The sequence below is a fragment of the Tinamus guttatus genome, unplaced genomic scaffold, assembly GCF_059628265.1.
Source record: "Tinamus guttatus ecotype Peru unplaced genomic scaffold, ASM5962826v1 Tinamus_guttatus_pri_ptg000048l, whole genome shotgun sequence".
Classification (NCBI taxonomy): Eukaryota; Metazoa; Chordata; class Aves; order Tinamiformes; family Tinamidae; genus Tinamus; species Tinamus guttatus.
In genome coordinates, this window is record NW_028288582.1 from 66,101 (window position 1) to 86,965 (window position 20,865).

At 47.4% G+C, this 20,865-nt stretch overlaps 1 protein-coding gene across 1 annotated transcript; it reads right to left on the reverse strand.

The window, feature by feature from the left end:
• Nucleotides 1-455: 455 nt before the first annotated feature.
• Nucleotides 456-19,326, reverse strand: ERO1A (endoplasmic reticulum oxidoreductase 1 alpha). Its single transcript, XM_088538993.1, has 16 exons — nt 19,199-19,326; nt 12,958-13,077; nt 11,045-11,128; nt 9,061-9,099; nt 8,706-8,782; nt 8,541-8,614; nt 8,065-8,185; nt 7,564-7,601; nt 6,283-6,294; nt 5,721-5,747; nt 5,455-5,547; nt 3,815-4,061; nt 2,996-3,065; nt 2,538-2,624; nt 1,929-2,062; nt 456-913 (listed from the first exon to the last, which is right to left on the reverse strand). The coding sequence occupies exons 1-16, from the start codon at nt 19,316-19,318 to the stop codon at nt 853-855; spliced, it is 1,404 nt and encodes a 467-aa protein (XP_088395119.1). The 5' UTR covers nt 19,319-19,326; the 3' UTR covers nt 456-852.
• Between the last annotated feature and the right edge of the window lie 1,539 nt (nt 19,327-20,865).

Consider the following 20,865-nt stretch of genomic DNA (forward strand, 5'->3'; position numbering starts at 1 on the left):
GCTCTTCCCACAGGAAGGACACAGCCCTCGGCTGGTTCCTGCCCTCCTCCTGCTCCTCTGCCCTCCTTCCAACGCTGCTGCTCCCTCCCTGCAGGAGCCACCTGCCCCCTCTATTGCCTTCCCCTCACTCCTCTGCTGTCACCACTCTTAGCAAGGCAGTGAAAAAAGTGCAAAGAAAGGGGCATTCGGCCCTTTTAGCCCTGGAAACACAAGCTCAGGGCACCTAACACAACTGCCTTGTTCCTCTCTGCTGCTGTCTGAAACCACTCCCTGCCCTGGTGGCACCCAGCGAGCAGGACGCGCTCCCGTCCTCGCACCGTCACAAACAGCCCTTACAGCCACCGTGGCCATTCCTTTCGTGCCCAGTAAAAAAAAAATCCCTGTGGATAGGCTGTAGCTGAGGGCTGGAATCGGAGCAGACAAGGAAAAAGCAGGGGCCCTACCACACGGCCGCATTTTGTATCCCCCAGTTTATTCAGCATCACATTTTTAGCCCTTGCTCCAGCTTCTGAAGGCAGAGAGATGTCTCAGCCATCAACATAGCAATATTTAAAAGAAGTTACCCCAAATAATCTTCCACTATATAAAATAAACTTTACATGCAGTCCCTGCGCTTTGTAAAAAAAATAGATTTTTTTTTTTTGGTACAAAGTATTTGGCATCAGCAGGTTATAGACAATCAGTTGGCAACGGGAGGTCGAGCAGTGATTTTGGCCTTGTTGTCTTTGGAGTGTGATAAAACTGTGGTGTTTGCCCCTTTTTATAGAACCCAGGACAGCTCTGAACGGCCCTGAACAGTTCTGAACTGAAGCAGCTGAACAGTAAAACTTCAAGTCTTTCTCTCACGTGACTTCACTGCATATTTCCTAAGAGGGTCCTGAAGTTTTCCAGTTCCTTAACACTTGTGGAAATCCTGTGTGCAAGGGAAACAGATAGGAAAATATTAGAGCAACACATGCATCGCATCCTACTTTAAAAAGATCCAAAAAAATGGACTGCTATGAAGGACAGATTTAGTAGGCCCTTGGAAAGAGAGAACTTAAGAATCAGGTAAATTATTTAAGAGCTCAGCTGTGTTCAAAACCAAGTTTTGCAGACTCTTTTGCACAGAGGAGCTCAGCCAGGGTAAGGCTTCCATGGGGCAGGCGAGGGAGAAAGAGGCTTTTTGCTTCTCTCAGCCCTCAGCTTCCTCTAAGAGAGCCCTTCAAAGCGGCTGCAGGGTCTGCAGCTGTGTCAGCAGGGCCTAGGTGAAGGCAGAGCGAAGGAGCTGGACCGCTCTGAAGGAGAGCTGAGCTCAGGAGGGCAGCAAGGGAGGGGAAAAACAAACCAAAATAAACCCTTGGATGGTTAAGGGTATTGTAGGTATTTCTAAATTTGACGGATGCTCATAAAGGTGGGGGCTCGCACGGCAGAAGAGAGAATTCGAGAGGTTTGAAGTGGGATGTAAGCAGGACCACTGCCCTTCATTACGGGCAGCAACCTCACAAGAAACTCCAGGGCTGCCACCACCACGAAGTGGAAAAGCATAACCAGAGCGTCCTGCACTCCTCACCGAGGGCCTAAAGGCCTTTTTTGCCTTCACTTCTACCAGGATTCTCCATCTGGCTTTCCGTAAGCTCAAAGGGAGAGTTAAACTGAGCAAGGAATGGGTAAGAACAGCAACCTTTGCCTGGGGACGGTGCACTCCCAGGACATGGGAGCACTTGCTTGAGGTCCTCATAGAAATAAGAATGACAAAGCAGTTGTTTTAAATATTCCAACTGTTGCACCCTGCCCTAAAACCATCTGACAGCTTCTTTATGAGCAGGTATGATCAGAGCAGGAGTTAACAGCAACACTGCTAGTCAAAACTGAGCTGTTTATGCTTAAAGGGGATGCAAGAGTACAGCACATATAAAGCTGAAGAAAATGAAAAGTCTGAAACTAACCTTCCAAAAGCGTTAAATAAAGCAACAATTTCTTGTCTCGTCAGCTGGAATCCATAGGAAGGGCCACTTTCAGGTATCTTCTCTATCAGGTTTTCAGAAAACAGGATCTTCAGTGCTGTCCCCAAGCCCTGGGTCTGTGTTAGGACAAACAGGCCATTTAATAAAGGGGAGACATCCAGAGTCTGACTCACAAGTTTAATTAAACTTCCCTTCATCTTTGCAACCGTTCCTGTTGACATCATCTTAACAGGACAAGATTTGGATTTCACTTAACACACAGTTCGGGGAAGCAGCAGGACAGAGCCACAACACTTTATTTAGTTGCATTAATTTTGGTAGCAGAACCACCCAGAGGAGGATTCCTGCCTATATTTGGACCACACGCAGGGCCCAAACCCCTAACCCAGTTCCCAGCTGTAAAGGCAACGTGCTGCTCCAGGCAGGAGCTGGAATCAGCATCCTGCTTCCTGCTGACGGGAGCTTGGGAAGACCCGAAGCTGCTCTGATCTCTATATGGGAGTTGATTAGCATCTAGTTGCTGCATCTGCACACCAGAGTCCATCACACGAGAGGTTTCCCGGCGTGCACCGAACTGCTGACAAAACTTACCTGCAGCTTCCCCCAGAGGCGACATTTGAAGCAGCCAACACAGTCCATTATCCTAGAAATATTCTTAAAGTGTAGCCTAAATTCCTCCTAGGGGAAAAAACACATTTAAAGTTGATCATGGTTAAACACACTAATTAGGACATCTTCCCTGCATTAATCTAAACAAATCCAATAATACATTAATGCTAGCCCTCAGGCTGAGTTCAGCCAGCCCGAGTTAGTCTAAGGCTTCCTGAAGTGGGGTCCTTGGAAGCAACTCACCACCTTCCTTGGGGTGCACCCTGAGATCCGCAGCCTCTCACCAGTCCCCAGAGCATTTGGGAGCAAAAGGAAATGGAAACAGCCCACCTGGTACCTTGAGCTTACTGAGGTCCCTGTCAGATCTAATATCATCCCAGACACAAGTGTGAATGTTCTTTCAGCAGCAAGTGCCCCAAAGGGAAGGGGTGAGCAATTACCTTGAGTTTAGCAGCTTCTTTTTTATTCCCCGCAAAAAATGATTTTTCATCAAAATGCAGAGGGAAAGACCTGAAATGGAACGGGAAAAAGAAAAAAGTTTTATCTTTCTAAGATTGTACCACTTAAATCCAGAGCCACAAAAGTATCGGCTTAGGCATGCAGATGAAATCAATAGGTATTAGATGCCTAACCACCTTCTTTCTTTCTTTCCTTCTTTTTTTAATGTAAGCTGTTTCTTCAATCTCTTAGGAGCTTTCCATTTTAGCTTACATCTCACCTTGGAGAGATTTTCAGCTGTTGTTCTACGGTTTCTAAGCAATTGTAATCTGTTTTCTAACCGACATAAGCACTGAAGGCAGGGGAAAGTGGCAGGATAGAGTCAGGCAGACTCCTTCAGGAGACGGCCATTCACATCTGGTTTGCTATCCTGCATTCCCTTTCTCCAAACTCTGTCCAGCAGCCCAAATCTCTGTTACCAAAATGTTTAGGATTTATTCCAGACAAAAATATGACTGCCATTCCATGGGCAAGTCAAAAGCCATTTTCAAGGCTGACATGTAGGTGGTTATTAAACTTAATTTTGCTAAATCAAAAGGCAGTCTAAGCCATTAAACTGTGGGCTTAATTACCTTGTTTTGCAATTTGAATTCAGATACCAATGTACTCTCAGCAGCACTACCCTGCTGCACACATCATGTTATCCCACTGCCAGAAAGAACCCAGCACCTGCCTTTCTAGGTGCTTTAAGTGAAAGGTTAAATGTGCACAGAGACAGCAAGGTTGAAAGAGCCATTCTCCCCAGAACTGGATATATTTACTTGGCCAGATGGAGGATTTCCAGCAACAGGGTTTTGATCTCGGCATCATGAATTTTATTTCCTGTGTAGAGCTGGAAACCTGGGCGCTCAAAGAAGGGCAACGCTTTGGACAGGGCCCGCAGCTCTATCAGGTAGAGGAAATACAGGTTCTTGAGTCTCCTGGGACCTTCCCCTCTGGTGAGGACTTCGTCGAATCTCTGCTGGAACTCCGTAACGTTGGGGCCCCATTTCTTCTCTGACCACGTATCTGAGAGAGCAAAACGCAGAAATAAGGTGAATGGTTACAGTTTTAGCTGATCTCATCCCATTGCCCCAACCTAAATGATGAAATGTAAGTCTGTGTCCCAAGGAAGCCTGTGACTCACAACAGTCATAGTGCTCTCATTCTCCCCACGTTCTCAGGGGTCGAGAGGGGCACGTTTTTTAACAAAACCAATGGACACAAAAGTCTTACAGATTGAAGTTAGTTTAAAACACTCATGTTTACAAGAAAAAGCTAAAAAAAAGACATTGGCTGTTATAACAATTAAGTCAGTTCTAGGGTTTTCCATCAGCTGCATGGACTGTTTCTGAGAGCAGTTTTATGAACCTGCTGGCGCGAGGTCAGCAATTCTCTGCAAGTTCAAAGGCCAGCATGGATGCACTGAACATGCTGTGAAGGTCCCAGGCCCTTTTGTTTCTTCATTCCTGCCATCAACACCAGCCACTGACGAGCTGCTGTGACTCCTTATCCTCAGTGTGAGGAGCTAAGCTTTCTAGCATGGCCTCCACAGATGGGAATCTCTGCATGGATGCGAGATGAACAGAGGAGCACATCTTATTGGAGGAGAGGCCCTTTTCTACAGCCTTCCACCAACAGAAACTATCTGATTCTACATAAGGAAAAACATGGATCTTTGCTTGTCTATCTGTAACCAAGCTTATTTCATAACCTCTTTTTGCAGTTCCAATTCATCTCTGATCTTTGATATTTCTCTTGTTATTCTATCTCCTAAGGGTCTAACATAGTCAACTGACATCAAGGTGAGGCCTTTGGGTCTGTAGAGACTTGAATCTAATTACTTAGTTCAATCAGAATTACTTATAAATTTGAGATAGCTGTAGGAATTTGCATATCTCCTGTTCTTGATTTTTGTAAGCTTTAACAGCATAAAGCTGCTAGGCTTTGTCCACAGGTACCACTTAGAACTACGATAATACTTCAGATAGCTAACTGTGGACAAAGGTATGCAAAGGAAACAAAACGGTATATGGAAACTCCTCAAGGATATTGGAAAATTCCAGCCAAACCACTCATAGTCTAGGGGAGATTGTTGCTGAACTGCCAGAGATGGGCTAGAAAGAAGCAGCTAGGCAGGTGGAAACCCACTCCAAAGTAAGCTTGGAGGAAGACTGAAAGGAATAAAAGCTGCAGGCCCAGGTAAGGAGCACAGCTCAAGCATTTGCAGACCTAACGCCACGTGGCAGCTGCATTCCTGACTTCCTTATACAACCAGTGGCTACCTGTGTGCCAAGGGAAGGAGGAGAAGAGCACAGAAACAGGCCCAAACTTTGCTGGAATGGGCTGAGCCACAGAAGTCAACTGTCTGGTGTCAATTTACAGCTGAAACCAGAGGGTCAGCTCGGAAAGTGGCACTTACCTTGCAAGAGATACCTGGCACTCAAATGAATGTTGATGCTTGCATGGAGACCAGAAATAAGTCTGTAGAAAGCTCGTTTCTCCACGCAGATATCTGAAAAAGTAACGGGCATTTCAAGCTGTTGAAAGTATACCGTGCATTTTCTTTTCCTGCCTGTCAGACAGAAATATAATCTCATTTGAGCGTGACAAATAATTCCCACCCACACCCGGGCTGTTTTGCATTCATCATGAAAGAAGCAACCAAGTTTGGAAAAAAAGCCTTACCTTTCAGCCAGTTGTAAAAAGTGCGTCCTGGAAACAAAAGGAAAATGAGCACATGAGGGAAACAGCCTGTGAGAGCAGGAGGGCTTTAAAATATCATGACTGGTTTAAGCTACTTCGGCCACCCTTTTAGAAGGGGACCATTAGGCACTCAATTTCTGCCAGAGACCAGAGGCTGTTGGCACTGCAGTTCTTTGGAAAGCTCCACATTTAAGGCCCTTGAAAGATGCTTTTCCGCCGCACCAGAATGGTGCGCACAGTAAGTCTTGTTCCTGAAGCCTCGGGACAGTCAATAATTGATTTTCAAACGGGACTTGGGCTCCAAAAACCCGCAGACGCTTCTTAAAACATTCACCCAAGGACGGGCTGGCCTCAGCAACAGGGGCTTCGAGGGAGCCCCATAAGGCCCTCAAAAGGGCAGAATTTCGAGACTACTTCTGATTTTGCCTGCGCGGTGATTTTGCTAACTGGGTGCACTACACAAATGCTGCAGTTCACGACAGACCATGATAAAGACTCTGCATTTGTTACCATTATCAGGAAAAACAAACAGGGTGCTACTCACCTCCATCATCTCCTGATGAGAAGAGCACGAGGAGAACAGGAGAGAGAGAGAAGAGAGGGGATAAAAATTACACATGACCAAAAATAAACTGAAGCAGCAGCATCAAGATCGCTTTGTTATTCTGCTCTGACAAGAGAACAAGTATCTCCAGGGAAGTTTAGGAATATTGTAAACACACAAAACAGCATCTCGAACCTCAGGCAGTGATAAGCAACGCTCCTGAATAACCTGCCTAGCACAGGATGGATCAATATTTGCCAAGGAAGTAAGAGTTGAAGCTAGAACAGAGAATGTAACTGCCTACAGCTCTGCTATAGATCTCCTGTATGACCTCCAGCAGGTTATTCCATCCCTACTTGCTGCAGCAAATACAGTCACTAGCAGCAACTCTGACAGATATTAGGTCACACCACCTATTTTTATGTCCTCCTGTTTCCTCATTTGCAAAATACCAATCCTTCCCTGTCCTCTCAAGAGACCTATGCTACTTCTTTTATATTTTGCACCAAACAACTGGAGTCACCAAGAGAAGGAAGCAGGGATACTGAAGTTGCTATTGCATACTCCCTTCACCAGAGCTGCTCCTGCAGCACTGCCCTTTGCACAAGGGTTGGTCAAAGAATGGGGCAGAGCTCCTACACAGCGTAGGAAAACAAAAATCAGGGATAATCCAGAAGGCACTGCTGCATTGGTCTTCAGATAGCTGTTTTGAACAAGCTTCTCTTGGGTATAAATAACATGACATGTCAAACCAAAGGGCTCAGGACAAACAAAAGGGGAACAGGGCAGCAGGTACAAGGTGTTTAGGCAGAAAGGGGCTTCAGGAGATGCAGGAGCTCATTGCAACTTGGTCAAGAACTCCTGCTTTCGAATCCCTTCCCTACTTTCACTCTGTTCTTAAATGCCACTAACACAGAGTTTGTCTTAACTAAGTGGTTTCCACACAGGATCCGGGCAGGGTCTTATTTCAGGCCTTCATGGATGCGTCCAACACTGCTGAACACAGAAATCACATATCCAGGGAGAACTCAAGGCTTAGTCCTGCTCCCAGTCCCACCAAAGTTCCCATTTCTTCCACAAGCAGCAAATCGGGTTCTGTTTCTAGATGATGAATGCCAGAAAGACAAGCTTCAAAGCACCCTTTAGATCACCCATAAAATTCTAGGCTTGATCAAGAACCAAGACATATTTCCTCATGAAGCAGAGAAGCAGCTCAGATAGCTCCTGGAGCTCACATGAGCACACTACCAAGAGATTTAGCAAGATGAATAAATGACTCACCTCTACCAGGTGCCAAAGGTCTTTTTATACTTTGAGGCCTAAGAGAGAAAAATGATTCAAGTAACTTATCTAAGTCTCTGCTGTGCAGAAAACTACCTCCCAGTAATCACACAGCCTAAGGAGATTTAAGAAAAACTCCTGCCTTTTAACGTTGCTCAGTCAGGAAAGGGCAGAGACAAATGTAGTTCTCAAAAGAAAAAGCTATGGAGGTGTGTCTGTGATCAGGAAAATTCACATGTCTAAACAACTGGTAGCAGACATTATACCACACACTTGATGCTGCAGATGCACTGCTGTGAATGGGGAGAATGAGGCTACAGTTCCATATCTCTTGCCCACCAGTGCTGTGCAGCAATGCCAGGAGAAGCCCAAAGCCCACACTGAGCACCCACTGCAGCAAGGAGCACAGAACGGGGACTGATGGAGCAGTCAAAACACGTGCAGTCCCTCTGCAAAGTCAGTAACTGATGGCAAGTGCAGCCTGTCTCCCAAAGCACCTACTTGAAACAATTTTCTTCGTAGATGCTATTCCAGATTTTCCAGGCATCTGGTCCTTTGTAGCCAGTGTAGCGCTCAGGATTCAGCAGCAAGTCCACGTACTCTGCATCAGGAGAGTGGATGTCTGCAAAGGAGAGTGCTGGGTCAGTGCCAAAGATTCCGAGGGAAAATGACACCTTCCCAGTCACCCTTTCACACCATGAACAGTCTTGTAAAGAGACCAGCTCGTCTCTCTCCAAAAAGACACATATATTGCAGCATTTCTGCACACCAACCCATTACAGCGGGGACCCTGACCAGCAACAAAGCTTTGTCAGGAACATTTACCTCCTGCTATTTTCAAAACATGGAAAGAGAGGGTAACGAGGCCATATATGCTGCAGGCTGGCTAGAGTTACACATGGGCCTGGAAATTCTGCAGAGAATTTGAAGAGCTTAAATCGCACTACAAAATTTGTCACGTCAAGCAGGTCCCCTACCATCCGCTTCGCAGAAGCTGTCCGAAGAGTCGTCGTGCCGCGTCCACCGAGCCACAGCTGCCTGGGTCTCCTCACTGCAGAGAGCACAGGAAAGGACTATTGGAAAGGACATTGATATGAGGTTTCCTTCAAGGCCAACAAGGATTGTGGAAAAAGAAGTCAAACCTCAAAGACCCGTCAACAGCTCCAAGTCTCTCGGCTTCTTCACATTCTTCAGCAAGGTTATTGGCTTCTTCCGAATACTGTGGTGAAAAGCCAGGGGGTGGGGAGGGAGGATTATAAAGCAGCTTTATTATTGTTAGAATTCTGCCTTTAACATGCCAAACAGTCTAAGCCTCAGAAACACTTTTATGATTCATTTCATCCTGTACTTCCACAAGATCTCTGCAGATATTTAGAAGCTCATGCAATTGTGGCAATTATTGCAGGGACTTGCAACAGTCTCCAACAGCTTTTTTAACAACTGGAATGACACAAAACAAGTCCAATAACCAGTGTTATTTTGTGCATGTTGACATACCTTGTAACTGCCAGCTCTGATTCCATCAGGGACTTCATTCTGAAAGACAGAATTGAGTATACGTGACTTGCAAGGCTGATGAGGTTTTTTAGTCTAAACTCTTAAAATATGAGGAGTTCCTAAAAGTTGGGAAGAATTCAAAGCACTCGGCTGCAACTTTGATTTGATTTCTGGCTCCTCCACAAACTGCTATTAAGCAACATTGCCAGTGCTTTATTTTGATTTTTCGCAAGACTCCTCTTCCAAACAGGTCAGCAACCTTTCCTGGGTGCTACATCAGGTTATGTTTTGCTTACTCCAGCATGGGAGTAAGGAAGCCAGTATAAACCTTGGAGCAGCTGGAGATTTCTCCTATCAGTGATGTCTGGCATCCAGCCTTCAGGTGATGTAAGTTTTCCTGGGACGAGCCCAGATGCCTCTCTTCAGATATTGCAGCTCCCAGTCTGGATACAAGTCATTCCAAAGTTTCTCTTCTACAACTTCATCCCCTATTTCAGGCTTCCCAGCTCCATACAGCACAGGACAAACAGCCTGCAAGTTCTCTTCAACTTCCACATCTTCCATCAATAGGAAGGTGAAAAGAAAAAAAAAAAAAGGGGGTTCTACACTGCAGGAGTGCAGGGAGGTAAAATTTACCCACATGGTGATATCTGCAATTGGAAGGGAGGAACCCACAAGGAAAAAGCATTATTTTTATTGCTTTCAGAAAGAAATGGACCCCAATGAAAATAATTAAAACCAGAGTCAGTAATTGGACTCCTCTCAAAACTCCAGCAATAAGTACATTTAAATTCCGAGTATCTTCTAGCTAAAACGTCTTCTAATATGAATATAACTGTAACAGTCACATAAGACATTACCAAAAAAATTATTCTAATGAAAAAAGTACTTAAGCAAAACTTGATGTTATTTTAATAAAGACAAAACAAAAAACTAAAAACTAAACTAAAAGCTCTCACTATGTTCAGTCCATGGTAGGTATCTTCGGGAGATTTAGCAAATAAAAGAATCATTTGAGGGGTGATTTGGTGGGGTGGGGGAAGGAGTATAAATGGATCTAACACAACAGAATTTATATAACAAATGATAGATTTTCATCCAGCTGTGCCAGCTTGTTTCAAGATGTTGTATCATCTTAGATAGCTTTTTGCTTGGTTCAAAAAACAACACTACATCAGATTATCAAGGGGTTATCAAGCTGTGGGGGACAAACATCTGCTTCCAAGGCATTATTCTTTAAATTATGCATGAAAATAAACTATAGTGACATTGAAAATATGTGGCAAACAGGGCTTGAGAGTGCAAGATAATTGGTTGCTGGTAACTGAGCCACAAAACCAGAATGCTGGGTGGCATTCTTGCTACATCTATCAATCCAGCAACCAATTTCTAATTCACTCACTCTCCCCTTTTTCAGACAGACTCCTCCAGCCAAGATGCTTTTGTTCAGTTCAGTGCAGGCAAAATTTCTAGTGTTTTGTCCAGGATGCAAACACAAGAGTGTCTGCTTTTGTACTAGAGAACAGAAGGGCCTGAAAGAGCCATTTTATGTTACAGAGACTGCTGGAAAATCTGCAAGGGCATTAATTAGCCAAAAAAGCAAATTGCAGTGTGGCCCAGAGGCTGACAGAGTGAGTACCCAGGCGATTCACACAAGAGGTGCTTCTTGTAAGCACAGCGGATTCGCCTGAGAAATCATTTAATTGATGTCCAAAATAAAAGAGGGACCAGAACAAATTTTTGGCATTCATGGTCAGCTACTCGAAGCTTAGACTTCCTTTAAACCTTAAGAATTTAGTATTTCAGCTCTTCTCAAGGACCCCAGTACTACTGCATTGCTACTACTGTTGCTAAGAAAGCTCCAGAGCCACACTTCTACTAAAGCTACAAAACCCAGGGGATTCATTCATCTGCCTGTTTTTCCCCCCTCTTGTCCACAAAAGCTGCACACAGAAAGAGGTAAGTGGATAGATTTTATACTTACAGATGGGCAAGGTTTTACAGCACAGTCTCTTATTCCACAGTGACTGTTGTCATTCCAAAAAGGACAGGGTTTCTTTAAGTTTACCTACAAAAACCACATTATACTGTTACGCATTTCTCCACACCACCAAACCAACAGCACCTATCTTCAATGTTTTGGTACAACGCTTAGCAAAACTCAGACAAAACATAACCAAGATCCTCAGAGAGGACTTAGACTGTGGAAGGGAAAGTGCAAGAGGAAAGTGATGTTAAAACAAAACTGATTTCAGCCACTAACATTCGTTCACTTACGCCAGATATGGTCTGGCCAGGACTATTTTTGGTGATCCAGAAGACAGGGCACATTGGCCCTGAGTCCTCACCCTATCTTGAGGCTCTTCTTGTTGGGCAATGACAAATTCTTCTGGTCAGTCATGTGGTACAAGATTTGTTTTTTTACCCTCTAGAAGACAACAGTTACTGTGTGGCAATCTTTGCCCTCAGAATATTGCTCACTTCGTTCTCTGGGAAGCTTTGGTCCCTTTGCTACTCACTGTCTCAGTTTTCACATTTTGGGCATCTTATGATTACAGCCTGCCTCCAATCCGGTATCTCATGGGCTGTTACCTTGCTGCCATCCTGCTATGGCCACAGCACAGCTCTTCTGCTGTCAAATCACCCTTTTTTTCTGGATTTGGTGTGCAAGCCTTCTGGGCAGCATGGGAACAACAAATCCTTTGGCACTTACCAAGTTCATTGCTGTCACTCATATCCTTCATTATCACCCGTTCTTTAAATCTTTGCTCTGATTCCTCTGGTACTTTTATACAGACATTTCCATTCATATGGCACTCAGATCAATCTTAATACTGTTTTTCAGATCTCAACATGGGAGATGTCCCATGGGAACATGGGACAGCATGTTAGTTTCTTTAAAAAGTTTCATCTATGATAAGACTTAGCCTGGTGCTCTAGGCCCACAGAATAGCCTTTGGCTGGGTCGCTGTGCAGGGTGAATATTACTGTGAGAAAGTACTCAAATTAAATACAAGAAAAAAAAAAAGAGACAAAGCAAACAGGTTCCATTACCCACAACATCTGCCTAAAGTTTGAGAAGTAATGGCTGAAGGTGCTGGGGTTTAAGAGCACTCACCTGAGCTCAGCATAACTCTTTGTAAGGAATATTGAACGTACCTTGGGCTTGCTTTGCTGTCAATTGGTAGCCAGTGCAGTTGTTCTAGAATGACTAGCACTTAGCAAGGTTTTGTAGGTTTGAGAGGCAGCAGGGAGGGGCAGCTCTACCCTGGTGATTTTGTATGGATTTGTGCTGCTCTGTAGTGCAGTGGAGCAGGGAGCTTTTAAAACTGTTCTTTAAGAAGTGCAAACACTTGTCTTGTCTGCAGACATGATCAGGCAAGAGGCCTGAGAAGCACCTGCATCCAGCAAGGAAAATACTGCTGCACAGCCCCACCACACACAAGCAAACCCAGGCAGAGGCACACAAGTAACCTCACTGAATGGACAGCAGTCTGGCAGTAATAGCAATTACCTTGTCTGCTTGACCTTAGTGTCTTAAATTTGACAGGAAAAGTCTAGCTTATTTGTCAGACATTCTCGTCATGCAATATTGATCCTTGCCATCAACATTTCTGAGTCCTCACTCAGCATAAAAAGAAAAAAAAAAGAAAAAAAAGCATTTCATTGGCCTACTGCTTGAACTGTTAAGAGAAAAAAAAAAGAACACTCTTTAAGAAGTCTATTTTATAAGCAACTGGCATCGCATTTAGACTGTCTCGATAACAGAAGTCGGACTTGCTGACCATACTCCTAAGAGGATTAAAATGGTATATCTGATTTAAAAAAAAAACAGCAGTAACTTTTAGAGATATTAAAAAAAGACACACAAACATAATTCTCATATGAAAGAAATACCTTGTAGTATCTAAAATAATCACTTTCCAGAAGTTCATTCAGTCTAGGAAAAAGCTTGTAGTTGTTGAAGGCATCAATAGTTTCCACGTCACAGGTGCAGTCATCTAAATAACCAGTAACCTGGCGGATAAGATGACCAAAGTTAACATGAACTAGTTAGGTGGTGCCTATTAACATCACGAACAATAAAACATTTCAATTCAGACTCTTCTTTCCTTTTACCAGAGGGTCAATCCATTCAATTTAATTGAAATTAAGCAACGTTAAACCCAAATGTGCTGGATTGGCAGAGAATTTATTTGGATGCACGCAGATAGGATCGGTCCTGTATTCACTGTCTTATAGACTGGGGAGAAGCAGTTTTATTCTGGAATATTATTCTTCTAACAGACACTGATATTTTAGAGTGTTCTTAGCCCGAGTAGCAGACATCTCACAAACACTTCCATCCTTTTTGGTAGAGAGCTCCTTACACAGAGACATTACATAGATTCAAAACAAGCAACCGAAAATCCCCCAGGCCTTGGCCACATCCAAACATCTGATACAATTACAGAACCACAGATGTTTGTACCAAGACTGAGCCCCGCAAGATACTGGATATTGTCTGTCACAAGAGAAAGGAGCCAGGTCCCTGCTCACGTTCTCATCTAGCACGTCCCTGCTGGCAGCACAACACATAGGTGAGAGCTAGAGCTTGCTAAAGGGACCAATAAAGCAATAACGGCGCCAACAAAGATTGCAGGGCTCAAAGAAACTCCTTGTTTTCAACCAGCTGCACTGCAGCCATTTGCTTGATTTAATCGGAACCGCAGCAACTGCAACAGTTTCTCCCCGGCCCCAGAGAGCCGCCTGGCAAGAAAACATTTGTTCTAAAGGCGATTTTGAAAGCCAGGGTTTCTTGCATCACCCTGAACAGCTCAGCAAGCCGCGCGCGAGCCCTGGAGAGAGAGGAGGGAGGAGAAAAAAAAAAAAAAAAAAAAAGAAAAAGCAAAAGCAAACTGAGCTCTGGCTTTCCCACACGTAGGTTATGGGCTGGAAGAGGAAGTTGCCCAACACAGAAATAGCTTTGCTTCCCCTCCCGCCCTCAAGCTCTTGGGGAAATCACCCCAGCCAGAGAGCGAGGATATTACTCATTCACACTCAATTTGCCAGGATTTTCCTGGATGTTGACAAGCCAATGCAACGTGGGGCACGTAGTCCTCCTCCATTATCAGGTAAATTGAGGGGTTAAGACCAAGGTAGTTGTTCTTAATCAGCACTGCCAATTTATAAAGCAAAGAATAAGCCGTTCACGGCAATTTAGGACAGGAAACCTTCTTGCTGCTTCTGTTCCAGAAATCCCACAAAATCCTGGGAGGAGACAGCACAGGAACGGCTTGCTCCACGCTATGGCTAATCCTTGCCACCCTTCCATGCTCAAGAAAGCAAGCTGGAAGCAGAGGCAAGTGGAAGAAGCCTGAAAACATCAACCTGGGCAGCTCCAGTTTAACTGCCAATTGGGGGCATAAAACGCCCCCAGAGGGGCAGAGACAGAAAGGCAGATTGGGGGATACACAGAATCTGAGAGGGTGCTGGGCTGTTTCTAAGTGATCCTTTTTCTTACGCCTAAAGCGCTCAACTTATCTAAGGGTTTTCTACAGGTCAGGCCCAGGAAAGGGAATAAAATCCCACAGGATTGCAAGATTTCCCCTACTCCAACTGTAAGGAAAATAAAAATTACAAAAAAGAGTAAAGAAAAAGAGCCAGGTGTGTGACATCTCACCAGGAGCTACGTGTCACCTGAAACACAAGTGGGGTAACAGCGAGGAGAGGAAACTGCCTGCCCTCCTTCCGAGCAGGAAGGCAGGAATGAAGCACTTGCCCTCTCAGCACAGAGGGGGACAAAAAGACGGCCTGGATAAAACACCCAGCACCTTAAAGAAATATTGGGCTTTCATCCACCCTAGGCAGGACAGGAAGGGATCAGTCTCTAAGCCTGGACTGCTCCAAACTGCTTTGTAAACTCCTCTTTTTTCACGAGGGCTCTTGGCACTTGTCTGTGCTCAGCTGCCCTGACCTAAGGGGAAATGTAGCACTGTAGGCAGGATTGTCCTCCTCCACTCGAAAAAGACACAATTTTTGTGAAAGCCCCGGGATTTGGGTGCTCACTGCTATTTCTTGTGCTTGCTTCCAAGCCCACCACCTCATCCTCCTGCATGCACTGTACTTCGCGGTGTTCTGCAAGGTAAGGAAACCAAAGATTAACAGCGTGGCAATTAAGCTTTCCACTAGCCTGAATCAGCCCTTTAAAGAGAGAAGCAGCTTGCTAATCCACTTACCCAACCCAAAGCCGGTTCAAGATTAAAAAAAAAAAAAAAAAAAAAAAAATTCCTGGAGACTCAGCATCCTTTGAGGAAGGCAGCCTATGGATTAGGCCGTGTCTCAGCTGGCCTAAAAGGGCCCTACAATGAGATCTGTAGATAATCTTCAGCTGCTCTCTATCTCCATGTTAGACAAACACGTCACTCGAAGGGAATCACACTGGAAGAGAGAACGTCAGAGCATCCAGCACGCCCTACACTGAAACAGGGGGCAAGTACCATTTGTACCAGGCCTGCTGGTACCAGGCAACCGATTCAAGCCTGAACCAATCCGTCATAGCGTCACTCCAAGAATAATTAAGGCTCAAGGGCTGCAAATGCCCCTATATTATTCAGAAGTAGATGGGAGTCACCCTTGGAGAACTCCAAACATCCCCTGCTCAGCTGCACTGCTGGGGAGATGGGTCACGATGCCCCCGGGAAGAGGTGCCTGCGGGAGCAGAGGCGACGGGGAAGGCTGGGAAAGAGCCACGCTTGGCTCAGGTTGGGTCAAGCACCTTCCTCCTCAAGGGCGCCCAATCCTGCATAGAAGTGGGACAGCTCTCTAGGCCATACATGGCCAAGAAGGTTTTACCGGTCTCCCTCCCTGCCTGCTCGCTAAGCCACGTGGCTAGTGACAATCTAAAAGGAAATGCAGCCAGGGCTGGTGGCACTCAGAGGCCTGCGCATGCCCTGCAGACCAAAAATCACCTCTAAGAGGAGTATAAAAAACAGCATCAAGAGCTGATTCTCCTGACCAAAGCTCCTTGAAGCCACCACCAAGCAACACCGACCCACTTCATGACACTAGCAAGGAGGCAACATCAGACCACATGGCAGTAGCCACTTGTCAGCCCAACCTTCCTGCCCCATTACGCCACGCAGCACACGCTCCCTGTGCCCCCCACGCAGCCTCAGCTTGTGCTCAATCTCCTGCCCACGGAGCAGCTGAGCCTCAGCACACGTCAAACAGATGCCCTGCAAGAGGTGATGCTTCAAAGACAAAAGAAAAACCGTCCCTGCCCCACAATATCTATCTCCATCTTCAGTCTGCAATATCCAAGGCGGCTGTTTAAGATGAAACGCGGATCAGTGGCATGCCAAGGCCGTGCCAGCTGCTTGGTGGCACCGCAAACCCGGGAGCTGAGCGGCAGCCGCGGATGTCACCCCGCCCGGGAGGGGTGTGAGACCTGGCATGAGGCAAACGGGCAGGGCTGGGTTTGCCCAGCGGGACGAGATGCGAAGGCGCCGGGACAGACGCACACGAGCGGCTGCGAGCGCTGAGTAAGCAGCGAGGAGGGCGTTCGGTTCGCAGTGACACGTCCCAACATCCCAACCCCTTTGCACATAGGTACAAGGTGGACAACCGAGGGGTGAAACACCGCCACACACGGGCCCTGGCTAACGTGGCGGCTCCCTTCCCTCTGCACAACTCTCCTGTCAGGCCGTTCTCCGTGCTGTTGCTCTTGTCCCCTCAGCTCTTTCTGCTGCCCTCCCTGTCACGCAAACGCTCCCTGGGCAGTGGGCTGGGGGGGCTTTTCTCTCACAGCGGGCTCCTCTCTTCACCCATACGTCACCATCTCCCACACGGCTGGCCTGGAAGGAAGGCCGGCTCATTTGTGCAGCTCCCACGTGCAGCAGGAAGGGGACACAGGCAGGGTGGGCACTATGGGGTGGGGAGAGGAGGAGTTTCAGCCTGTACCTGCTTCCCAGACTAACACCAGTCCTAGGCTAACAGCAAACCAGGGCCTTTCCCTGCCACTCGGCCCCCTCCTGAAACCATCTCTGCTTCCTCGCGGTCGCTGTGCATGAGCGATTTGTGGCTCTTCCTCCTTGTGGCACCCAGTGCACCAGGTCTCCCCTGTCCAGAGGGGCAAGTCGCTGGCAGCCAGGAGAGGCCGGTCACATCCAGCACCTGCACGGGAGATAGTTAGTACCTGCTGGCCCACGTGCTCCCCCTGCCCCAGTGTTTTGCCCAGAGGATCAGGCGTTTTTGAGCACAGGATGAGGTTATACCACGGAGGGTGAAACGCTACCAGGCGGCATCTGCTCGCAAAGGGGCATCTGCAGCTGCCTCCCAAGGACCGAGCCAGGCAGCAGCGACAGCAAACGGTGCTGGACACGAATTCCTGCCTCGAAGGCTCTTCGTGGGTAAGCACCAATTTAATAGGAACGCAAGAGTGGCTTGAAAGCCTGGTCAGAGAAGCACAGGGTAACTCTCAGTGGCCAGACTCATCTTTAATGACAGAGTACTGGCTGCAGAAACAACCTCTGAGGAAAAACAACCTTTTGCCCGATCGGAAACCTAGTTTCTCAGCCCATGATTTAAATCCCAGTCTGCCAGACACCTGCAACACAACCTTCATGCAGCTTCATGAGTCTATAAACAGCAAATGAGCAATAATTACTAGGAATCCCTACAAAAGGTGGACTCACCATTGACTAAGGCATTAAGGCATTAGGAAACAGAAATATCTGGGCGGTGAACAAGCTGCTTGGAAGGTTCAGGGAAGTCTGATACCAAAATGTATTTGGTGCTAAGGAGAGACCGCAAAGAAGCTGCAGCACGTGAAACTGTGAGGTGTTTTTAGCAACACATGGCCACTTCATATAAGTTTCAGGACTGGATAGCAACAGTTTCCAAGCAAAGGAAAGGCTAATATAACAGTCCAAGCAAAGCAGGTGAAACGTTGCTTTTAGCAGTAGAAACGCAGACAGACGAGTGAAAAAAAACGTTTGAGAACGACAACCTAGTTAATCCAGCATCTGAAATACAGCTGGAGCGGGGACTCTCAAAAGCAGCCCTCACCAGCTAAAGCAGCTAAAGAACAAGTCAAAGCTCTTACTTTACCTATGTCAAGATTTCTTAATCTGCCAGCCCACAAGACAGCAAAAGATGGTTCCCAGGAACAAATCTCCCACTACATCCAGGTTTCCTCAAGTACACAAATAAAAGCCAGTAAAACTTAACACTTTAGGCTTAGCCTATGTTTTACTTGGTGGTAAATTAAGAACCACCAAGGCAATGCTGCACAAGGTGGCCAGCAGGTTATTTTTGTATTTTTCTGAGAGGGTGGCCCCTCAGGTGCACTTTTAAAAGGGTAAGCAGTTACTAAGGCTGAGAAATGCTGCCTTACATAACATGATCCCATAAAGGCAATAAAGTCTGAAAAAAAAATCTTGAACCTGAACACTTATGCTGAAAACGAGGCCAAAGCATATGCTATTTCATAAACAAGAAGTGTGTTGTAACAAACCAAAAATATGCAAACAACACCAGCGCTTCCTGCCCTAGGGGGAAAAGCTGCAAGCCATCCATATGATAAAACACTGTTTCATTTAGTGTTTAGGGTTTCTTATCTTTCACTGCATTTCTGCCTTGAACTCTGTCAGTCAGGACGTTATCTTCGCCGCTTGCAGGAAACACACAAGCAAAAATCCTATAGAGATAAAGGCCTGAAAAACACACTTTCTGCTTCTTTATCACCACATCTGCCACTTTCGGAGCTATTTGATGCGCTGAGCGCTGCGGAGCGAGGCGAGACGCAGCGCCGAGCACCCGACCGCGTTGCGTTTTCCACTCGCGACGCAGACGCACGCGGCGCAGGCGCTCAGCACGGCCAGAGCGGGCTTTGCAAACCCTTCCTTCGAAGCAGCAGCGAGGACAACGCGGCGCTGGACGCAGCGCCCGCTTCCCTCCTGCCTCTCCCGCTGCAAAGCCACGTTGCAAGATGCGGAGCGCGCGTTTCCCCGGAGATGCCCGCAGCTCCTCAGCTCCATCCCGGCAGCTGCGGAGGGGCAGAAAGCGCCGGGGAGCGCGCCCGGCCCGCAGGAACGAGCCGAGCGGGAGGAAGCCCCGTTCCCGCCGCGGAGACGAGCCGGGGGCTGCCCGGTCCCACCTGGCAGAAGCAGCGGCGCTGGGCAGCGCCGGAGCGCGCGAGGGGCGGCCGCGCGAGCAGGAGGATGAGGATGAGGAGGAAGGGCGCGGCGAGACGCCGCCGTCCGCTGCCCGCCGCCATCGCGCCGCGCACGGCCCCGCCGCCACCGCCGCGGGCAGAAGAAGCGGCGCCGCGACCCGCCCCGCGGGAGGCGCGGCCGGCCCGGCCCGGTCACCCGCTGACTCACCGGGCGAGGCGGAGGCCGGGCCGGGCGGCGGAGGCTCCGCGCTGTCGCGGCCCCGGCCGGTCCCGCCCCCGGCGCTGTAACGGAGCCGCTCTGTGGCACGCGGGACGGCGGGCTCCGGCCCCCGGGCTTCCCAAACGCTGCCCTACCTGGTTCAGGCGTCGACTACCACGGCCACTATCTGGTCTGCTGGCTGCCTCACTCCTCTCTTCCTCCCTTTGGACAAAAACAGTCCTGGTGGCGGCATTCTGGCAGGGAGATAAGGGTAACTGAGCAAACACCAGCCCAAATTCCACTGAAATTAAAAAAACAACTATAAGTCAATCATCTTATCCCATAAATACGGGGGCTGCACAGGAGGATCTCCCCTGAGCAGGGACTCCTCTCAAACATCCTCTTTGGGACTGCAAGATCCTCATATCCACAGCAGCAGATCCGCAGCAAGGGACAGAGTGCACCCTCTGAACCTGTAAATTTTACTAAATCATATATGTAACTGCACAGAAATCTTTAGTCATGAACCACTGACCAGGTCTGGGACTCGGATTGGATCCAGCTGAGCTGGGCTCCCCTCGGGAGGAGTTTGTAAAGCAAGGGGGTCCAACCTGAAGCCCGTGACTCAACGGGAAGGTCTCCTTGGTAATTCTGTGTATATCCTGCAGCCCACACACTAAATAAGAAGTGACCTTGCCAGAGAATCTCGTTAAGCCATTGTCCATATCAATAAAACCGATTGCCATTTCTTTCACATGAGTGAAGCCCATCGTGTCACTTGTTCCCTGACACACGAAGGGTTTCGCCGTCACCTCAGCAGGGATCAGAGCTCTGTCCGTTCACATATGTTTCTCTGTGGAAGCTTCAGCCAGAGCCGCTCCTTTCCTTCGGCTGTCCACGTGTTCTCCGGGGACTCGGAACATATTGGCAGGCGGATTCATGCCTGGGCCAAGGAGAAGCTGGTGGCAGCAGGAACGATGGTGGGAATGGTGCTTCCTCCTTTCCCGGGGCTCCCCCTCCTCTGGAGCAGCTCCTGGAGCGCAGCTGAGGCAGGAAGAAACAGACTCCTTCACCTACTTCCAAAAACAATTCCTTTTTTTTTTTTCTCCCCAGTGGGCTACCCAGTTTCCTCAGAAATGGTGTTTTTACCTCTATTTTGGCCATGCAAGACACACTTTGCATGCTCTGCTTTTCACCAGCCCTTGCTGCTCCCTGTTACCAGTGCCTCAAGCAGCTCGGCATGGCCACACTGTGCACCCTCACGCTGGTCAGCGTTATGAAATGAAAAATGCCACCGATTCAGTTAAGGGAATGCACCACCTGTAGGTAACACAGAGCCTCAACTCCTCCTCTGACCACATCAGAGCTCCCAAATAGCCCAGAAAACAGGAGGAAACAGCCTTTTCTAAGGAATACCGGGAAAACAGCGGCAGAGAGCCACAACTCAGGG